General features: G+C 44.8%; 1 protein-coding gene across 2 annotated transcripts in view; it reads right to left on the reverse strand.

Annotated features, from left to right (window-relative positions):
* The window catches only part of GREB1 (growth regulating estrogen receptor binding 1), a 627979-nt gene that overhangs the window by 323707 nt on the left and 282563 nt on the right, over positions 1-21709 (reverse strand). For both annotated transcript variants that reach the window (XM_069605957.1, XM_069605956.1), the window contains exons 5-7: positions 12102-12284; positions 1271-1405; positions 965-1090 (exon numbers count right to left, since the gene is read on the reverse strand). In XM_069605957.1, coding sequence (XP_069462058.1) covers positions 965-1090; positions 1271-1405; positions 12102-12284 — 444 coding nt within the window. The remainder of the gene's footprint in view (positions 1-964; positions 1091-1270; positions 1406-12101; positions 12285-21709) is intronic.

The raw sequence follows: 21709 nt of genomic DNA on the forward strand, positions 1-21709 counted from the left end.
GTTGTCTGCAGTCTTGAGAACTGTCTGTCTTGGGTTGATTAAGGCATGTATAAAGTAGCACTGCCCTATAAGACAAAGGCAATTATCTGGAGCAACATGCTTGCATTTGAGCTAATCTGCATATCCACAATGCCTTGCTGGTGTGGCTCTAAATTGCAGGTGAATTTCCAGTGACTTAATAGGTGGGATTGTGGCATGTAGGGAATATAATTTTAATATGGGGAGGTCTGCGGGGAGGGGAGAGGGGAGGGGGGTCTCCCCCTGCATATATATTTGGTGTAAAGTTTTTTTTTTTAAGTGTCAGGATTTTCGGCTGTCGCAATAATCACATAGATCCTTATGACTTGGCTCTAATGGAATATTCCAGTTCACATTTCAGGTGAAAGGGTTTTATTCAAGCCTTTTTTAAACCCACCATAACTTGGTTGGTGGTTGTTATACATGTGTATATGCTGCACTATATTTAAGGTGAGTATCGAGATACATGGGAAACCCGAAAAATGTATTGCTAATACATTTTGGCTCGCATGACAGATTTGGCTGAAATATTTCAAAAAAAGCATTTGTCATGGGCCCTCCAGACTGATTATCCTTTCCTCACAATTTTCCTTTACTAAATTGACAGGACTATTTTTTATAAAGGTGGTCATACTTTTCATGACTGCCTATTCATTGTTTTTCTGTGGCAGCAATGGTTTTTTTAGCAGATGGCACAATAACATTCTCAGCTTGTCCATTGATCGGAAGTAAAGAAATATGCCCCACTGACCTCGACCCAACATTTTACTGAGCCTTTTGACGCTGTCAAGCTGTGAGAACATTTCTGGACTGTAGCGTGAGTTATCTAGTAACTGGAGCTGGGCCATCTAGTTGCACGCAACCACGAAATAAACTAACAACTTGAAGATTTGCTTAACCTCAAGAAATTCACAGACTATGGTAAACCTGGCATTCTGGAAAGTACCTAAAGCAGTAGGTCGTGTTGGCGCTGACGGGTTGCTCTTCTTTGGTTGCTGATGTTTCAGGGGCTCTTTGGCATTCAATAAAGCTGCATTCAGTGGTAATGTTGTACCATAGTCAAGCGATAAACCTAGAAAAATATAAAACATCAGGTAATGTGTAATTGGGAGTATTATTTGTATTCTGTCTAACAAGAGTTGGGAAGACGATAGAGAAGAATCTAGTATGGGCCCTTTCAATCATCAAGTAATTATTTTGTGATCCATGCTCAGAGCTATTAAAGCAATGAATTAGTGGATGCAATTGTTACCTGTCAGTTGTGTTCCATTTTGATATGCAGTATGCGCAGGATCACAGGTCTTGGACAAAATAGAAACTGGCCCCTCCGAAGGTTGGATTGGTGCGATGGCACTGGTGTTGCCTGATTGTGGTCGGCCTCTTATCTCTAGGGAAAGAAAAGTCTTTTTTACTGTGTTTGGAAGAATGATGAACTCCACATCCTGTACATATCAAATCAAAGGCTAAGAATGTCTGAGCAAGCTCTGTCCACGGCTTCCCACAGGACATCCACAGCAACGCGCCCCCTCCACACAGCGCACTTCGCACACAATGTGGGGCATGGAGAGGAGAATTAGAAACATGAGGCACAGAGAGAGAAGCATGGATAGGAGCAGAAGAATTGTAGATCACAGAGAGGCGGAGGAGAAAAGGCTGGATGCCAGGGCAGAGCACACAGAAAGACAGGTGGAGGAGAGGGATGCAGAGTGGGACAGAGGGAATAGGGCGGGAAGGGGGTTGAACACACAAAAGCACACTTGGTTTGCTGACGGAATGATGTTTGCCTGATTTGTCCCTTTCTCGTCCTTGCAAAATCAGAAGTTGCATTTTAAAAGATAAATTAAACAAAACTCCTATCAATTCCTTATTTTGCTAAACGTGATCAGAGTTAAATCTGGGAATATAAAAGTACTGGGAATGCAAGGGGGGACACTTTGAAAACAGGGACAAAGATGCTAATATCTCAATATCTACGTTCCATAGATATATATTTATATCAAATACAAAGTGATATGTGATTTCCTTAAGGCCCAGTCCATTTTGCAGTGAAAAACGAAATCCAAATATGAAAGCAATTTGGCTGTCACTTTAAAGTGGGATTGCCTTTGTAAAGCTAAGTATTATTTGCAAATAAGTAGTGATTTCATTCAGTGTAATACTATTACCTCGAGTGATATTGTGCATTTAATGCAGCTGGGGAGACCCATAGTTTTAGATCAGATGTGTGTATGTGCATCAAAGGTTATGATGAAAGAATTGATTCTATTCATTAAGATCTGTGCGAAGTTCAAATCATCTGCATTGCCCAGTGTTTTAATGCATAAGCAAAGTTAAGTGTAAGGTGGGAGGCAAGAGGGTTGTCAAATAAGTATATGTTACTGAAGAAGAGTACATCTCCAGCCCAGTAGTCTAAAAAGACTGAACGCATTAAAAGCATGCACTTTAAACCTATGCATGCATTTAGATTGAAAGGAATATATTAATGTTAACGGAAGGCCACACACATATGACCAGACTGCAAGCCGTCTTTTCAGATTCAGAGAACGTCACATAAACCCACTACAGTGAAAGCTATACCCACGACTTTTAGAGAACAAAATATGAATGTGGCTTCAGAACAGAATATATAGATTCCTGAGAGCATTGCCTGTGAATTCAAACTTACAAGAGCCATTGCAAACAAGTTACCTTTTGCATGTCCACGGTCCAACACATAGTTTCATGCTAGCCGGTCATTGTATATTTGTCAAGTGGCCTCTACATTGCCAATACATTCATCATCTCACGCATGCATAGGGCTGTTGGTGGAGTATAAAAATATCTTAATTGATATTATTTTCTTTAACTTTCTCCAGTACCATACCTATCTTGATGCTGGAGAAAATCAAATGTTTAAGCATTTTTGCATTATGTAAGATATTCTAGTGAGAAACTAGGGATGTTTACCAAATACTCAATGCTAAACAGAAAGGTTTAGAATGCCTAGTGTCCCTTAAAATACAACATATTTATAGGAAGATTGTTATAATTGAAAGTGAATAGCTTTATGGATTTATAGTAGCAAGATTCGAATAGGCAGCTACAATTTTGTATGTATTGATCATTGTTTTCGATCGTGTATATTGTAGTGAACTCCAATTGCTTATATTCTTAACAAATACATTTCGATTTTTGACTACCTCACTGAATGTTCTTGGGCTCTGAAGCACGGGGTGGGATTGTATAGATGGGAGCATGAGATCGGCATGTCACATCTGCATGAGGAACTACTAAAATAGATCAAAAATACTCAGTAACCTACATACATACAGAGTTAGATAACACAAATAATGGGATACCCCCCATTTTAGTATCAAGAGAGTAGGTAAGTAGGTAACAAATGCAAAGCATAAGAAATACTGTTTAACCAAAATTTAACTAGCTAGATGGTGGGGATAACTAACCGTATACATACCTTAAAATGAGCTCACCAAACTATATGCATGCAGACAATCACTATTTAACACAACATTAATTCTTGCATTCACAGAAGAACAAATTACTCACCTCTCTGCAATGTTCTTTCTGATGATGTTCTTCCCACGGATACGTCATCTATAATATCCCTATCCCAGCGCAACCATTCTCCAGAAACATTTCCGCCACCAGGGGGCACAGCGTGGCTCTGTGTCAGCTCTCTCTAGCCTCTATGCGCCTCTTGTCGGATATGACCTTTGGGCCAGTATATATAGCAGCGTTGCTCCCCAGGACCTCAGTTCTGCCCTTTTTCACTAGCACAGGGACCACAGAAGCGATGGCGTACTAGCTTCCCGCAAGAGGGGCAGGTAGGGATGGTAATAAGAAATCTGTGGGAGGAACATCCATTAGAAAGAACATTACAGAAAGGTAAATAATTTGTTCTTCTAATGGATTCTTTCCTTCTATGATAGACTCCCAAAGCAGTACGTAAACCTGAAGGAGCGAGGAGGCAAGAACACCTAAACCAGAAAAATCTGGAGGACTGCCATACCAAAACGGGCATTCTAATCCGAAAACGAATCCAAGCAATAATGCTTAGCAAACATGTGCAAAGATGCCTAGTTTGCTGCTTGGCAAATGTCCAGGACTGGAACTACCCTCTGCAGGGCAAAGGTGGCAGCCAATCCCCTAGTAGAATGAGCTCTGAGACCCTCTGGCACATCCTTCCCAGCCGGATCGTAAAATTCTGAGATGCATGCAGAGAATGATCAACCTGGGCAGCGTCTGCTTGGTGATAGCCCTGCCAGCACGAGCACCAGCATAACCAACAAAAAGCTTGTCATCTTTCCTAGCCTCCCGAGTATGAGAGACGCAGAACTTAGGGCCCATACTCGGTTTAGCCAATGGAATTGTTCCTTTGCCTTGCAAGGGTGAGGCAGAGGAGAAAACACAGGAAGATTGATCTTCTGAGAGAGATGGAAATCCGAGAACACCTTCGGCAGAAAGGAAGGCCTCACTCTCAAAGTCACCTTCTCTTTGAAAGAAAACAAATAGGGGGGTAAAACAGACAAGGCTTGGAGCTCACTCACCTGTCTCGCGGAAGTGATGGCAAGCAGGAAAATCACCTTAAGGGTGAGCAATCTAATAGGACATGAACAAAGGTGCTGAAACAGAGTGCACATGAGAAACGTTAAAACTAAATTAAAATCCCATGCTGGAATCACAAACTGGCGGGGAGGATACTGATTACACAACCCCACGAAAGAACTGCATAACAGTGGGGATTGCGAAAAACGACCCCTGTTCTGGGGACCTTTTCAACAATGAAATAGTAGCGAGGTAACCCTTCACAATGCCAATCTGCAGGCCTGCCTGGGCCAAAAATAGTAGAAAATCCAATCACAGGGAACAGAGCATAGAATAAAGGATCCAGATCCCTGTCCCGGCACCAAGTCGAAAATGTACACCACCCATAGGCATAAATGAATTTTGTAGCGGGCCTCCGAGCTGAAAGGAGCACATCGAAGACATTGTCCGACAAATTCCCCACCTTGTATCTCAGCCTATCAGTAGCCAAACATAAGGGTTAAGGCTGCTGATGTTCGGATGGAGGACCTGCCACTCCAATTGAAAGCTCACTCTCCTTGAAAGGCACAAGGGCAGATGGACATGTCGAACAACTCCGGATACCACATTTTCCTGGCCCAGTCGGAATCAATCAGGATCATTGTGGTTGCGAACAGGGGCAATCTCCTGAGAACCAACGAATGACAGTGATTGTCGGGAACGCATAAAGGAGGTCAAACTTCCACTCGACCGTCAGTGCATCCCCCAAAGTCCCTGACAAAGGAATTCCCTGGAGAAGAACATCTCACAATTATTGTTGGCCCTGGAAGCAAAGTGGTCCACATAAGGATTTGCCCAAAAGGAGAAGATCTCCTCTGGAATTCCTGACAGAGCTCAGACTCGTGGGAGGCTGAAGTCTGTTTGCTCAATACATCCGCTGTGACATTCTCTTGTCCAGCCAGGTGAGCTGCCGTCAGAAAGACACTGTTCTCCAGAACCACAGTCTCATTGCTTCTCTGCACAGAGGCATGGACCCCATGCCACATTCTTTGTTGAGGTAGTGCACGGTCACTGTGTTGTCCGTCCGAATCAACCCCAACTTTCACAGAGGGGAGAAAGCAACCAGGTCCAGCCTGATCACCCTCAACTCCAGCAGGTTGATGTTTTCCCCGAGACCCTGCGGGACACCAAAGTCTGCTAACTGTCAAGTCTGACAGGGGAGCTCCCCCGCCAGTTAAAGATGCAGCCATGGCCACAGTCACCCGGGGCCAAGGTTAATGAAACAACGCGCCTCCCAGCAAGTTGTCACACACGGCCCACCATGCAAGATATTGGGCCACCTTGTTCTAGAGCTGCAGAAGTTGGCCCTGGAACTGCAACCACTGGCAACAGAGAAGCTACTGAAGCGATCTCATGGGCAGCCTGGTCTCTGGTACCACAAGGATGCAAGATGCTATGAGGCCCAGAAGGCGCAGGAAAGCTGAGGCACGGCTTGTTCCTGAGATTGGGGCACATTGACCATCGGCAATATGTTCGCCACTCGATTCTTGGGCAGGAAAGCCCTGCTCAGGCGAGTGTCCAAGACTACCCAGATGAATCAGAGAAACTAGGACGGTAGAACTTGAGACTTTTTCACATTCAGGGAAAACCTCAAACTGTGCAATAGAGTGCATGTGGTGAGTAGATGCTCGGACACTAGCTCTGGGGAGTGAGCTCGGACAAGCCAGTTGTCCAGGTAGGGAAAAACATAGATGCTTTTTCTCCTGAGGTGAGCCGGCTACCACTGCCAGCAGCTTGGTCAAAGCCCTGGGCGCTGATGAAAGACCAAATGGCAGGACATTGAACTGGTAATGCTGTTGGCCCAATACGAACCTCAGATACTTCCTGTGCTTTAGATGAATTGGCACATGAAAGTAGGCGTCCTGAAGACCCAGGGAAACCAACCACTCCTACAGATCGAGGGTTTCCAGGATCTGGGCTAGAGTTACTATCTTGCACTTTTCCTTACATAAGAACAAGTTCATCAGGCACAGATCCAGAGTGAGGCGCAAACCTCAGTCCTTCTTCGGCACCAGAAAACAGGTGGAGTACCACCCCCTTTCTAATTCTGAGCGTGGAACCAGTTTGATCATGCTCTTTTCCAGAAGCTGACAGCCCCCTACAGGAGGATGGGGTCCAGAGACAAGGGGGCAGCCAGGGCACCATGGTTCGGTGTGTCACTAGAGAAACAGGTGGTAATAAACATGTCAGATGACCTGCAAGGCCCAAGCGTCGGTCGTTGTCTGACCATTCTGTACTGAACAAGGAAAGCCTCCCCCACCGGAGACGCATGGTAAAACATGTCACTGAGGTTTGGTGCCTTGGCGCATGGCATGGACAGAGGCAGCTACCATGCCATCCCTCTGGGCACCTCTTCGCCTACCTCTTGAGACGCATCTACCTCTTCCCGGGGCAGATGGACCAAAGCCTCTCTGGGAAAAGGAGTTGAAGGGGTGAAAACCCCTGCCCTTGGACGACGGTTGTACGGAGGGCTCTTGCATGGCAAGCTGCAAGGACTTAACCATCGCCTTTGATAACTAAACCTTCTGGAGGGCGTTGTTAGCCCTTGCACCAAAAAGGTTGCTGCTGTCTAATGGCATATCCAAACAATCTAGTGTGGACATTGGCTCCAAATTCTGATGTCCTTAGCCAGGAGTGGCGCCTGACCACCATGGTGGTGGTCATGGCCCTACCCACACAGACTTCTGTGTCAAGCCCGATTGCAGCATTTGGCGTGCCGCCTCCCTGCCAGAGAACAGGGTCTGGAATCCGTCCCTCATTTCCCCTTCAGGGATGTGTTCAGAGATGTGTTTGGCTGCATTGGCCATCGTTGTTCAAAGATCGAAGGAAAAAGTTGCCAAGGCACATGAGACATTCACGGCCCGCAGTGCCAGACTGCTTGACTGGAACACTTTCTTGTCCCATGCGTTTAACCTCTTACTCTTCCAGTCCGGTGTGAGGTACAGGAAGTTAGATGTTTTTAGACTAGCCATAGTGGTCTGGACAATCTCTCAGGAGAAGCATGGAAGGGAAGAAAGGAAAGAAAGGCCGGGTCTGATAGGGTGGCACAGTGTTTCTTCGCCATGTCTCTGTCCACAGCAAGAACAGAGGCAGGCTTCTCCCATGCCTTCAGCACAGGCACTTCCACCGCCACAGTGAAGGACAAGAGCGGTTGGGCGCCTAGTCCAGAATGTCACACAGCTCATATTGCACTCTGGGCCTGGATGAAGTGGTCATCCCAACGTAGAGGCCAACTTTGCCAAGAAGCGCTGTAAAGCGGTTTGGAGCTTTCCCGGGGTGGGAGGTGGCAAGAAATCCATCTTTGGGGAGGTGTTCAGGGCCCTGGCTGCTTGCAGGTCCTCTGCCAGTAGCAGTGCATTCTCACCTTCCCTGTAAAATTCCTCCGGGAAATCCCTCACTTTGCTAGAGCCCAGAGGTTCCAGCCTAAAGAGGATCTGGTCACCCTCATGGTCATTGATGTCATACATCTCAGACATAAAAGCATCCATAGGGAGTGGGGTATATTCCTATGGACTGCATGATCATGGCACTTTTGGGCAAGGCCAGAGCCTGTATTCGTGAGGGGTGGTCACAACTGATGCAGTGGCCCCCTGCAGCGCCATAGCCGAAGCCAGCAGCACAGTTTCCTGCGCCACAGGTGCCAAGGCCAGAGCCGTGGACACCTGGGTGAAGATGTATAGCATCTGCAGGTGGAAGCTCTGCCATTCCTCTGTAGTGCAGGATTTGGTTGGAAAGGTACCTCAAGGATGAGGAGCCCATGAATGATTCTCACTCTTCTTATAACTTTGCCATTCACTGGGACGAGGATGAGGAGTCCCTGAATAATTCACACTCTTCTTATAACTTTGCCATTCACTGGGACAAGTATGAGGAGTCCCCGAATTATTCTCACTTGAGCATGATTACTCTAATTGTTAGATTTGGATTTCCAGCATTCCTTGATAAGATTGCCCATTAACTTTCACGCCCCGTTTCCCAGGTTTCCACTCTCCCCTTTACCTTGGGTGTAATGGGGCTCCGTCAAAGGGTCGGTGTTCTTCCCTGCTTCGGCTCTGTTGTTCGTCAGGATGGCTTTTCTGCCTTTTTCCGTTCTCTCCAGTGACACTCTTCGGTATCTGTGTGTGATATCGGCAATGTCATGATTCTTCAGACTCTGCCCTTTCCTGCCACCACCTCTAATGCTCTGTTCCCTCCTGGGATTCTCTTCGGCTTGGAAAACCTGTCGCAGTCCCTTCTCAGTATGCTGCACTCTAGGTAGGTCAAGGCACCCTCCCTAAGTTACCGGCTTTCTTCTGCAAGCCAGTTTGAAACTCCCAGGTCTCTCTTTCTGGTTCACTTGGTACTCCCACTTTTATCACGCCACGCTGGGGCTTCCCCAGCTTCTCAGAATAGTCCTTCCTTTGTGTAGGAGATAGGTTTCTTTGTCTCCATGATTGACAGGCATTCTTCATCACTCCTATGTTCTTACTCTTCACATTACCAGATTGATACTATTCTTCCGTAATTACATTACAATAGCATATGTAAGAGGATTCGTGTTGTCTGTCAACTAATAGGATTCTATTGAGTGTTTGAGGATAATGAAAAGGGAGTTCCTCGTTGGAAAGGGAGTCCTTATCCCCAGGAGGGCAGTCTCTCCCTGTGAGGTCCCGCTTACTGCCACCTCCAGGGGGAATATTGCTTAGCGGGATCACCACCCTAGCCTCACAGGAAGAGGCTCCTCCCTTGGGAAAAGTGACTGAATCCCTCGATTCATCACAGGACCCACTCAGAGACCTGGACCTCTTCTGATCCCTCTTCTTCCCCTTCTTCTCCTTTTCTTTGTGCGGAGCCGCACGATCTTCGGAGTGTCAATCTCTGCCTTGTGATCTCGACCTCAATCGCTGAGCCTCACCCTTCTTCACTGCCCTTTCCCATAAGGCCTTGTGGTGCATGGACTGGCAAGACCAGCAGTCCTGGGTGTCGTGGTCCTCGCTCAAGCAGTGTAGGCAGATCCAGTGTGGATCAAAGACTGACATCTGTCAGCTGCAATCTACACACAAGACCTCAGACGGATTAGGCATGGCGATGTTAGAAAAATTCTTTAAGCTCAATAAGCATGTTCCTGATTAACGAACAGAGTGGAAAGAAAAAAGGAACTGAGGTCATGAGGTGCAGCGCTGCTATATATACTCGATTGCCATACAGCGCTAGTATATATAGCTCCTCCCGGCATGCCCATGGTATGGGTGCATAGAGGCGTCACGCGGAGCCGACGCAGAGCCACGCTGCCCCCCTGGTGGCTGAAACGTTTCCAGAGAACAGCTGTGCTGCGATAGGGATATCATAGATGAAGAATCTGTGGGAGGAAAGAATCCACTAGAAATACAGATACTATCAGCTCACTTGTGGCCTGTTTACAAATTTGGCTGCAATGATAAAACATCTGGTAATTACCCTTACCAGATTTTTTATCGCACTGTCAAACTACAAGTTTTGTTACCAAGACTATTGTTTATCACCTGCTTTTTGTGGGCAAAAAGCCATCTCGAAACAAAATCATTACTGCATGTGCATGCACTAATTACGACATATGGTAAATACTTGACCCCTTGGTTGATTTTGAAAAATGAGCTAAAATATGGTCATGAATTACAGAGCGATAACTGGAAAGATTTCCCCAAGAATTGATAAAGTATTTAATATAACATTAACATTAACTGCTACAACCGTTTCTAGAACTTGACAGAGCAGTTTAGAACTAGAGATCTCAACAAACGTAACCTTTTGTAGTACAACTTGTATACATGGCTGTAGTAGAAATTACATTATGTATTACTGTACTTCCCAAAATAGTTAACTCAGATCTACTCTGTTTTATTTACATACAATTAATGAATATATTTAATAAGAAAGCTTAACCGGCTTTTAAATTAAGAAAATGTTTCAAACCTAGAAAGATTCAATTACATAATCACAAACAAATAACAGCGAGAAAATCAAAAACTCTGATCACCACCCTAATAGTCATCTTTACTATCGCTCTAGCCTACTTCTACGCCTTCCTCTCTACTCCAGTGCCCCCTCAACAAGATGTTCCCACTCTACATCCTGTCATTTCTTCTTCTCTTATCTATCTATCGATCCAGACTTCAATTATTCCATTTCAAATATGACTCATTCAATCAATCTCAAGTTTCAGAAAAAGTAAAGATAACTTCAAGCTTATAATGGTAATGGCATTGTTACCTAACCCAATGGTTCTGATTTTACTGCCCCGCGTAAAGATGAAAGCCTGTTTAAGCTTTACTGAGACCCGAACTTGTGTGTCAGCCACTCAGCTGTCATACCAAGCTTGATAGATGCTTCAAAACTCATTTTACCCAAATTCTCAAAAAACTGTACAACTCGTACGTTGAAGAAGTTAGATTTTATGTATGCATATTACACTTTCACTATTCTGCTATGATACAACATTCTAATATGTTATTATGGGTATAAAGCCAGAAGTGGCACGCTGTACCACCCAGTAATGGCCTGCCAGCCTAAGCTCATGGTACCAACCAAAGCATGGGCTGGCTCAGCATGGCCGGCTGTTAACAGGCGATATAGGCCGTCAACTCAGGGTTTCTCACCATTTGCACCCCAGGGTACCATCCTATTGTACCACCTATTTGCATCCCAGGCCAAGATATTCGAGTGTAAAAAAATACGACAAATAGGATGGCGGCCATGCAATTGATGGCAGAGGTTACATTCAGAGCCCCGCCTCCATTTCTGTGGCAGTTCGCAGAGCCGGAAAGGAGCAGGATGCAGGAGCATGTGGTGCCTGTGAGGCAATCTTTAGGAAGTTAACTGATTTTTGAGAGAGTTTGGTGGATGGGTAGGAGTGGGAAGAGCATGGTTCAAGTAGAGAGCTGAGCGGGGAGAAGGCATGTGCAGCCAATAGCTTGTTCGAAATGAAGGCTTATACTGGCTGGTGAAGCCCACGATCCAAGCAACCTGTTCAGTTGCTCGCACTCGCCTGCGTGCTAACTGGTGGTGCTCCCCAGATTCCAGTGCTTGTATCAGTTGGGCTGTTAACTGAATAAAACAAGGCACTACATTCAGTGAAATCAAAAGGCTGCAGCACCAGGGAGACCATGCCTTACAATGGAGAGCCACAATCATGGCTTTCCCCCTATCCCCCTCCCACTATCGGGGGTAAAATTTGTGCTATGGAGGGAGTTGTTTCCAGTCACCTGCAAGAGAAACTAAATGTGAAAAATACAAGTACCAGAATCCTTAGAGACACTAAAGTCAATTAACTTGCTACACCTGAAAAGGAAATGAAGACACGCCTGAAAAGGAAAAGAAACACAGCCTCCCTGAAGATTGATGGAGTCATGAAAACGTGCGTTTGGAGGAGAAGTCAATGCAGGAAAACTTGACGGGTAACAGAGTGCGTGGCCTGTCACTATTTCTCTACATTCAGTCAAGCTTGATTCTAACATATGCTCAAGTGATACTTGCTCTCTCACCTGCAACTTTCCAGTAGATCATAGATCCTTTCACAAGCATCCCTTGCACGTTCCTGACCAGATAATACTTTAAATGCTTCTGCTTCTTGGGCTGTGTTGTCAGTTTCAGGTTGATATGATTGGAAAACTCTGTGAAATAGCGAAAACCCTTTTCTCCACAACCAACGCAATTGCCAGAGAAACCTGAGGAAATAAAATACAGAAACAAAGTCATTGACAATTAGTATGAGAAGCAATTTGGGAACAGGAGAAGGTCATTGTACTAAAGAATGAATTCCAGTGGAATTGATACAGTTGTCATCATATCTCCTTATCATAACCAAACAGAGCCATACCAGTCCGAAACAGCTACACAATTGATACATAAAGGATACAAAGAAAGCGTGAAAATCCCCTGTGCTTCACTTGGCATAATGATTCGGGTAGACCCTGGATTATATCCTTGTGCCGGTTGATATGATCCGGGGGGATGGGTTGTTTGCTGTCTGCCCCACAAGTTTAAGTGACCACCCTATGCTTAAGTACACTATTCTGCTATTCAGGATTGCGGTACGAACCTTGGACAACTTAAACGTGGTGCTCAGGCTAAGAGATCATAAACTGATATGGCGCCCCAGCATAGCTCGAGCTTTTAATGGTTTGATACTATCTCAGTAGTATCAGTACTCAGTAATAGTAAGCAATTGTGTACCCCTATCGGTTTTCAGCCTACCATTGACCATCTTCTGCAAGGGCAAATAACCGAAAAGGGTTTGATAGATGGGGTTGGTGGTCGCTCTCATAGACATACATTTGATTGCTTTGTTCAAGTATGAGATCTGCGTGTGAATTTAAAGTTGCTACAAAAACTTTAGCCACAGCTGGTTTTGGCTATGCACAAGCTGAAAACAAATTTTAAAAACTGGCTATGGGGACGTAAATCATTCATGATTATTAGAGACGCAGAAAATATGCTTGAATGTGTCTCCGGTAGAGATACCAACTCCTTTTGACACCTGATTAAATCGGGGCATACTGAGCCTTCTCTCCAGATTCAGCCTTTGAGTGAAGATACATAAATACATCATTTTACAAATTTGTATGTAAAGGAGAAGGTGCATGATATAGTCGTACACGACCGGCCCAGATGGGTGGAGGCAGTCCATCTGGATATAAAGCAAATGTCTACCCTAATAAGTCGTAGTAAGAAATCCAATGCTATGGGTGCAGATGGGCTATCTAACCTGACCCTTAAAACAGGTGTGAATTTGTGGTACAAGGTCTTGTTGTATCCATTTGGAAACATTTTAATAACTCAAGTAATACCGACTTCCTGGAAGGCGGCAGTGTTGATCCTCATTTTTAATGGGAGGACAGATTTTTGCCAGCTAATTACAGACCGATTTCACTTTTGGATGTACTGCTCTTGGAATTGGAATCTTGGGCAGTTAATTATGGCTGCCTGGATTTATATCAGACCGGGTTCAAGAAAGGTGTGGGGACGGCCTGGAATAGTTTCACTGTTACACTGTCAGATAAGCGTACAAAAGCATACAAGAACATAGGGAGGATCGACCTTCCTGGTGTTCCTTGATATATCTAAAGCTTTCGACTGTGTTAAACGGGCAAAACTGTGGAAGAAAATGCTGTTATACTGTGACTCCCCCGCACTTGTTAATATATTAATAGCATTACAACAAGATACTAGAATCAAGATCAGGTTAAATAGACAGGGGGGCTGTACGAAGTGGATTAGTACCAATTGTGGACTTCGACAGGGCTATGTATTTGCTCCATTCCTTTTTAGCCTTTATATGTGTGATATGGGCCTCTGCTGAGAGATGGTGCGGACATATCCCCCATGTATTGACCAAATTAAGGTACATTAATTAAACTACGCAGATGACATGATCATCTGTGACCTGGCACCAATAGACCTGCAGAGGTTACTGTAATGTTTAAATGTATATTTGCTGAACCTGGATCTCCATTTGAACATTGTAAAATCTAAAGTTTTATATTTGCTGAACAAAGTAGAAAAATCCAAAAGGACACCTTTTATTTGGAAGGTAAGAGGGCCAGATTTTAGAAGTGGTTGAGCGTTTTAAGTATTTGGGGAACTATATTTATACAAAAAGTGGCAAACTGGCAATGCATACAACTATTAGAACATCGTTTTTAGCAGCTGCCGTTCAGTTACGGCAATAAGATTTTAAATTTGGTTGATATTCTGTTTTACCTGTATTCAAGTTTTATAAGCAAAAATAATTCCCACAAATAATATTTGGGGCAGAAACGCAAGATATAGCTTGGTCCAAATTGGAAGCTGCGGTTTGAAGGAAAGCCCTCTCTTTGCCTAATTCAGTCCCTACGGCCAGACTCAGACACGAAACGGGCATGATTTCTCTACAAGCGCAGCTTGATTGGAGAGTTCTACAGGTCTACGAGCACATTTTCTCCCCTCCAAAGGCTTCCTTATATATTGCATTGTATGAAGCAATGTTAAAGGAAACACGTTCTATCTTGATGATTTAGAAGGAGAATTGTGACGAAATTCTTAGGAAGATACATTCCTCACTTGATGAACTGAGTTCCAATCCAAGAAAAAGAAAACAAAATTGTTCAGAAGGGACTGGATTACAAACAGGGAGGTTTTTATTAACATATAGCTGATTTGATTACCATTTTAATTGATTAATTAAAGGCCGTAATTTTTTCGCACCTTACTTGATGAAGCACTTATCACGTGAGTTTAGGAACTTTGATCTTAGAATAAAATTGAATTCATATCCAACAAATGATGTCTTAGGAGTTAGACTTAAAATTCATTCCAAAAGATAGAAGACGTTGTCACTTCTGTGCTGTGAATATTGAGACACTAAAACATCTGTGTATTAAATGTCCTGGTTTAACCGCAGTTCGTTATGAAAAATGTTAAATATTTGGGAATAACATGGATGGGCCTCTCCCTACTTGTCTGTGGATACGTATTATGAATACTAATGAGATATCATTATTAATTGCTGTATTGGATTTTCTTAACGTGATTTTCGGAGTGTAATTGTTAAAATTGAAAACTGTACTGTGATGAATTGTATTCTGAAGTTGATTCTATAATAATGTGATTTTATGAATAATTGTATAATGATGATCTCTTTACTCGAGTTTTAGATGTTTTTTTATATGTGTGAAAAGTTCTGTTTAGAAACTATATCGCTCAATAAAAAAAACTAAAGGCAGCGCTGATGCATGGCACGCCGCTTGCCCTCTCCCCTTTTGCATACTGTATCTTATTTAATTAACAACTGAATTGCAAGATGGCAGCCAGGTGGCTCGCACCTTTCCAGAGTTCCAACCAAATGTTCATAAGTGAATTTTCATTGACAGCCCCCTAACCACTCAGCCCAACCTCATCCCAAACTCACCGCCTTTTAGGCCTCTCTCTCTGCATGTCTTGGTTTATTCCTGGGTGACATGTTCTCACATTTCCTGAATCCTCTAGTTTACATCATCTGGCTATGCTGCCAGGAACCCTACATGTATAACAACCTAGATCTTGAGAGCTTTCATTTGCTCGTCTTCCCGGGAGCACTTTGTATTTTTGCACTTTTCCAGACTGTGTGCCAACTTTTTTTCCAACATGGTTTTTCGCACTTGTGCATCAGATCCGCTGCTTTGCATTTGGAAGTGGATCTCTGCAGGATGCCACCTTGGACACACAAACCTGAAGGGGTTGTTCAACCGCGCAGGGGTGTTTCTTTTGTAGCTCATTTTCCCACTAATGAATCATTGAGCCTTGCATGTAACATTACAGGTTGGCATGGATGTCAATCGGCTAAAGTAAGAGAAGGGACAGGTTGAGAGCCAATGAGGGGGCATGATAAATGTAGGGGGTAAGATGCTAGAGGCTTGTAGGGGTTAATTGCCCCTGCACTAGGGCATGGTCTTGGATGACACAGTGGGAGATTAGCCATGTCAGGAGCCAGGAGCTGAGCAGGCAACAAGGATGTCAAGGGAAGAGCACTTCGTATACATTTAATAAGAAAGAATGATTGCTCTTAAATTTAAAAGAAAGATCAGATCTAGAAAGATTAAATTACATAATCGCAAACAAAAAAGAGTGAACAAAACTTCCAACTCCCACCACGACCCTAATACTCAGTCATCTTTACTATTCCTCTATACTTCTGTGCCCACCAAATAAGATGTTTCTCTTTACTACTTGTACTCTCTACATTCTTACTTTTGTTCTACTCATATTTAAATATATGCAGTCTACCCCTCCTACACCTACCATACTCTACCACCTTCTACTCCCCTAGTCACACCCTTCACTCCAGCATCCTACTTTACCTCTCTCTACCCCGCCAACCATGTACTACCTCACGCCTTTGCCCTCTTTACAAATCTTATCAGAAACTCTATCTCCTCCTGCTCGTGTGGGCGGGTCCCCACCCTGCACATGATCGCACCCCTCTTATCTCCTCTTCCTTGCTCTCCATAATGCACATGCCAAATGGCTTTGAATGACGAACTAACGGAATGAATTGTAAATAACGTATGTTGCCTGCATGTGCTATCCCTGGTGAATGTTCCCCTGATTACTCCCCACCCCCACCAACATCATTTAATGCACCCTGACAAGGGAATTACCCCATTGCTTGGTGATATTCTCATGTACAGAATGCCTGTTCAAAGTGTTAACATTTAAATCAATAACTACAAAATATAATACAAAAAAAGGCAACATAGAGAAAGATCAAGCGTGGTTGGGCCAAAGAATAACATGATTAAGTCTATGCATATTTGAAAATAACTCAAGCTATTAGACAAAAGACTGAGTCACAGCAGCTGTCAGAGAGAATTCGTACAAATGTGCTAATTCCCTCCACCTTAGAGACCCCCAGCAACTTTGCTGGATTTTGAGGACGTGTTTTTTTTTTTAAACCTGGAGAGAGTGTGACCCTTTTTCCCACTCTCTCGTGTATTTTAATGTGATCTGCCATACACTGTGTTTCTTTTGGTTATGGAGTCTGACAAACTCCATTGGCATCATCTTTTACATTGTGTCACACAGCACCTACAGTGCAGTGGCACAGGGAAGTCTTTCAGATTTCCCAAGGTTTAAATACCTTATCTGTTTCCCAGAGCAGTAAAGTGAAATTGACTTTACTTAGCATTTTACTTGCTAGACCCAGCGCACCCTATCTTACAATAGAGTGCTGGAGGGGTTACTTGGTATCCCCTGTGTCTAAATGCTCATGTAACATTTTTATGTTACCCTTTCCTCACTGAACAGCTGGTCGCAGTGATTTTGTTTTGAATTACCATGGTTTTCATTTACTGCGGCTGTTCACAGCTCCGATAACGCTAAAACGGGGGAGCCATCTTTGTCAAAATGGCGCAGAGCCATCCTTGACAAAATGGTCCCCAGTCTTCTTTTTTCGCCATGTCTACGTGGAAAGGTCCTTCTAGAGATTTTCTCTGCGCGCCAAACCAGGTTTGGTCTCTTTGTTCATTCACATTTGGCGGGCTTCAGGAGTAAAACCCGCATCTGGCTCCAGAGTGTCTGGGGTAGGCAGGAAGTGAGGGAGGTGCCTGAAACGCCCTGTGCTTAGTCTCAAAGGAGACCCAAATGCACTCTGTGGTGATTGGCTGGCTGACTGTCCAGCAAGGACAGCCACCCTGCTTAGTGAGTGACAGCTAGGCTGGAATGAATGTGAGAGAACTGAATAAAAGGCGGGTCTTTTGGCTTGGAAGGCAGAGTCGACCACTGGACGAAGGAACCGAAGAAGAGCTTGAAGAGGACGTCTGCTGCAACTCCTGGACCGTTGGTTAGCCCAGTGAAGCCCTGCTGCTGTGCTGAAACACCAAGTTCACATCGACAGAGAAGCCCCTGCAAGGATGACTTCTCCCCTTGAGTTGGTGGGACCAATCAACTCCAAAGTAAGCCGCCTGGACATCCTACTCGGAGCTGGTTGAATTTCCAGAGTTGCTGCTGGAACCCATATAGCCAGGGAGAGGAACACCAGTTTGTGTATGTTGCTTTTAAGTTGGCCAAGAGCTCCAGGTGTTGCTATTTGTGGTAGACACGAGGAACCGAAACACCGAACAGCCACTGAAAGTGAAATTTTCCAGTTGCAAGTTTGACCGTGCCAGTGCAGAAGTCCCCCGACGTCCTCCCTCTTGTCCCCACGACTGAGGCCCAGGAACAGTGGGATCTGCAGAGCTGCACAGGAACAGGAGTCATCTGCTGCATCTTTTCCTTCATTTCAAAGGTACTGTACAAAGTCTAAGAGAACTTACCTCTTGCTGTAGTGTTGCTTCCATCTTCTAATACTGACAAGTCTAAAAGCTTGTGGCCCTACAGTGATTCATCTTTTTCTTCAACGACTTCTAAAACATTGTGCAAAGACTTTTCTACTTACCTGCAAAGAAGTGCTTCGAGCTCATATAGACTTCTGCCTATTGACTTTGGCTTAGCCTGTTTCAATGAATGACTCTTATTGGGGGACCTGAAAGTATTTGCCTGCTTAAGAAATATTTGTGGTATCTTGTTTGCTCTAATAATCTTTTCCTTTTACATGCTCTTAACTAATTCTGAATGCCAACAGTAATACATTAATGTCAACAGCACCCTAGCTATTGAAGTCCCCTGTGGGTGTAGGTCTCTGCTGTATGCCATCCCAAATGGGTATTTAATGAGTCTTAAATTAAGAGAGTGTATAGTTTTTAAGTATATTTGTGTGGTGTTTTACAGTGCTCCCTTCTGAAGAAGGTTTACATTAACTGACTGGTAAATAAATTAATAATTGTTTTATCAAGAAACCCTGTGTGTGTTTGCTTGAATACTTGCCACTGTGAATCTCTGTGTAACTCCCCTACAGCTCACATTGACCCTTCTTGAGATAAGCCTGGCTACTCGTCCACACTACCAGCCTGTGTAGTACAGACTTATTACCAAAGGTTGGGTTGCAATTGCCAGGAGGTCAGGGTAGTGCACCCTAAGGGTACTGCATACAATCTTGCTTAGCAGACGCCTATCAAGAAGGAGGAGGTTTGAGTCCAAGATGGTGGCAGGTGGAGGAGCATGTGTGTGAACGTCTCTCTCCCCATCGGGCCGCAACAGCAGCTGGCAATAAAGCAATGTGGCGAAGGACTAAAGTGATTCCCCTCCACAACAATCTGCACATTAAACCGAAGGATTGGTATGGATAAGCGTGATCGTGCAAAGAGATAAACAGCTCTAACGATCGAGAGTAACAAGCAGGCCCTGCCATAAAGAACCGCATACCAAGATGCAGTGCCCCGAGGGAGGGAAAGAGGACACAACCCTGGACTGGGGCAAGGTGAGGGAAGACCTTTACCGTATAGCATGGAGAGACAACAAAGAGGACAAAGCCACACAGCCTGGAGGAAAGAAGAAAGGGATTGTGGAACACGCAAAGGGGACAAGGTCATGAAACAAAAGCCCTGGGGAAACCAGGAAGGGTTCGAAGTAACGGAAGAGAGGCCTCCCTCAAAGATCTGGAGGGTGCCAGTCAATATATCACAATAACTAGTGCCTCCTAGAAACGGAAAGAAGGAGGTGAGCAGAACTTTAAGAGGGGGAAGCCGCAGGGGGAAACCTCAGCACCAGTGCAGATGTGGACACGAGATCACGCAACAGAGGAACATTGGGTGGAACCCCAGCTGAGCCCATATGTCCAAAACAAAGGGGAACGTGGTGTCAGCAACGCAACAGACCCCAAAAGCAAGACAAGCAACAGGCATTAAACAGTTGTGGAGCTCGGAGAAGACATTGCACTCCGGAAGTGGGGGGACAAGTCCGAGCCCACTCCAACCAAAGAAAAAGGAACAATGATGCTATGTAAAGAGGACATGCAAAGCTGGTTTAAAGAATTCCAGGACCAATTTATGGCCTCCTTTCAAACCCAATTCGAGACTCTGAAAGGAGAAATGAAGCAGTCGCTACAGGAGCTAAGAATTGGTGTAGCTAAGCTGGAAGAAAGAACAGACACACTGGAGAAGGTCGTGCAAAACATAGAGGAGGACACGCAAAAGAACAACGAAACCTTGGAGCACCTCTCACGCATATCACTAAATCTTGAGAGCCAGTGCGAGGACCTGGAAAACCTCTCACAGAGATTGAACATCCAGATAAAAAACCTTGCAGAAACAGTGGAAGACACAGATCTGAAAGGTACAGCCCATCAGCTCTTTGCAGAAATTCTGACACCTGGCACGGAAGACCTAGTCCAGGTAGACCGAGTGCATCGAGTGGGCCCACGTAGAACAGGAGAACTGTGCTCACGCCCAAGAGACGTATTTGTAGCAATAACATCATAAGGGCAGAAAGAACCGATCGAGTGGAAAGCGAGGATGGCGGGGCAGGTACGAATAAATGGAGAGGAAGATCAGCGATATCATGACCTTGCGCGATCCATGCTTCAAAAAAGGAGGCGGATGGGCCCAGTGGTGACATTCTTGGCGATGAAGCAAATAAGGTGTAAATGGACGTTTCCCTTTGGTCTATTCTTTTCATGGGAAGGATGATAGAAGCGGATTACGACCCATGAAGAGGGGGGAACAGATTCTAAATCTACAAGAAGACTGTTAGGAGAGCAGAGAGGAACAATGGAGAAGAGACAGAGTATGCCGAAAACCACGGGACTGGAAAATAGTGACAAATAAGGGCAAATGAGGAAACAAAACGTGAAAGAGAGACGAAGAGCCGAGATTGGGAACAACTGATGTAAGGTGGAAAAGAGCAGGCGGGAAAGCAGACATATGATACAACCTGGTGAAGGGGGTAAGACTATAACACATTATCATAGGTTTACGGCCCAAGGGGCAGGGAAAGGCGGGCGCAGCTTGGAATCCTTAGTGGGGTTTAGTAATCCCCATGTTGACTTCTCTGGGATGTCATGAGGGCCAGGCGAGGCAGACACATCGTCCGAGCAGTCATAGGAACATGGACCCTCCTCAGGGGAAGGGTGGGCTTCCAAGTTGGGGGTTCCTGTTGACAGTTGGAGATTGACGGGAGGGGAAAGGGAGTTGAGGGAAGGGGAGGCAGCAGTGGAAATACATGGGGAAAGAAATTGAGAGTTAGGGGGAGAGGGAGACCTGGGTCCTTAAGGTGCTAATATATAATGTAAGGGGGCTCAATACCGCCATGAAGAGGAAAAAAGTGGAAAACTTCCCGCGTGGGGAAAATATAGTCATTCTTATGTATCAAGAGACACATATATGGAAACAAGACGAATGGAAACCCCCGAATTAGAGGGTTTGCTCAAATATATACGGCAAACGTAGGGGAGAAGAGGGCAGGAGTGTTGATAGCACAAGTGAAGGACACCATGTTGGACAAAGAGGGGAGGTACTTGTTTCTGAATGCAGCCATAAGTGGCCAAACAGTCACGTTGGCCTCGGTATACACCCAAAATATGGGACAGGATGGGTTCCTGAAGGGAGTCCTATTGAAGATAGAGAGCTTTGCCAAAGGGGATATCATATTAGAGGGGGAACTCAACATGGTGTGGGTTCCCACAGGGGATAGGAGTTGGAGTACAGCACATGGAGCGCAAGCCCCATCTAAGGCACTACAGCGGAAGATGGCTACACTTGCC

This window comes from Ambystoma mexicanum, chromosome 4p, assembly GCF_040938575.1.
Source record: "Ambystoma mexicanum isolate Mex_15411 chromosome 4p, UKY_AmexF1_1, whole genome shotgun sequence".
Taxonomy (NCBI): domain Eukaryota; kingdom Metazoa; phylum Chordata; class Amphibia; order Caudata; family Ambystomatidae; genus Ambystoma; species Ambystoma mexicanum.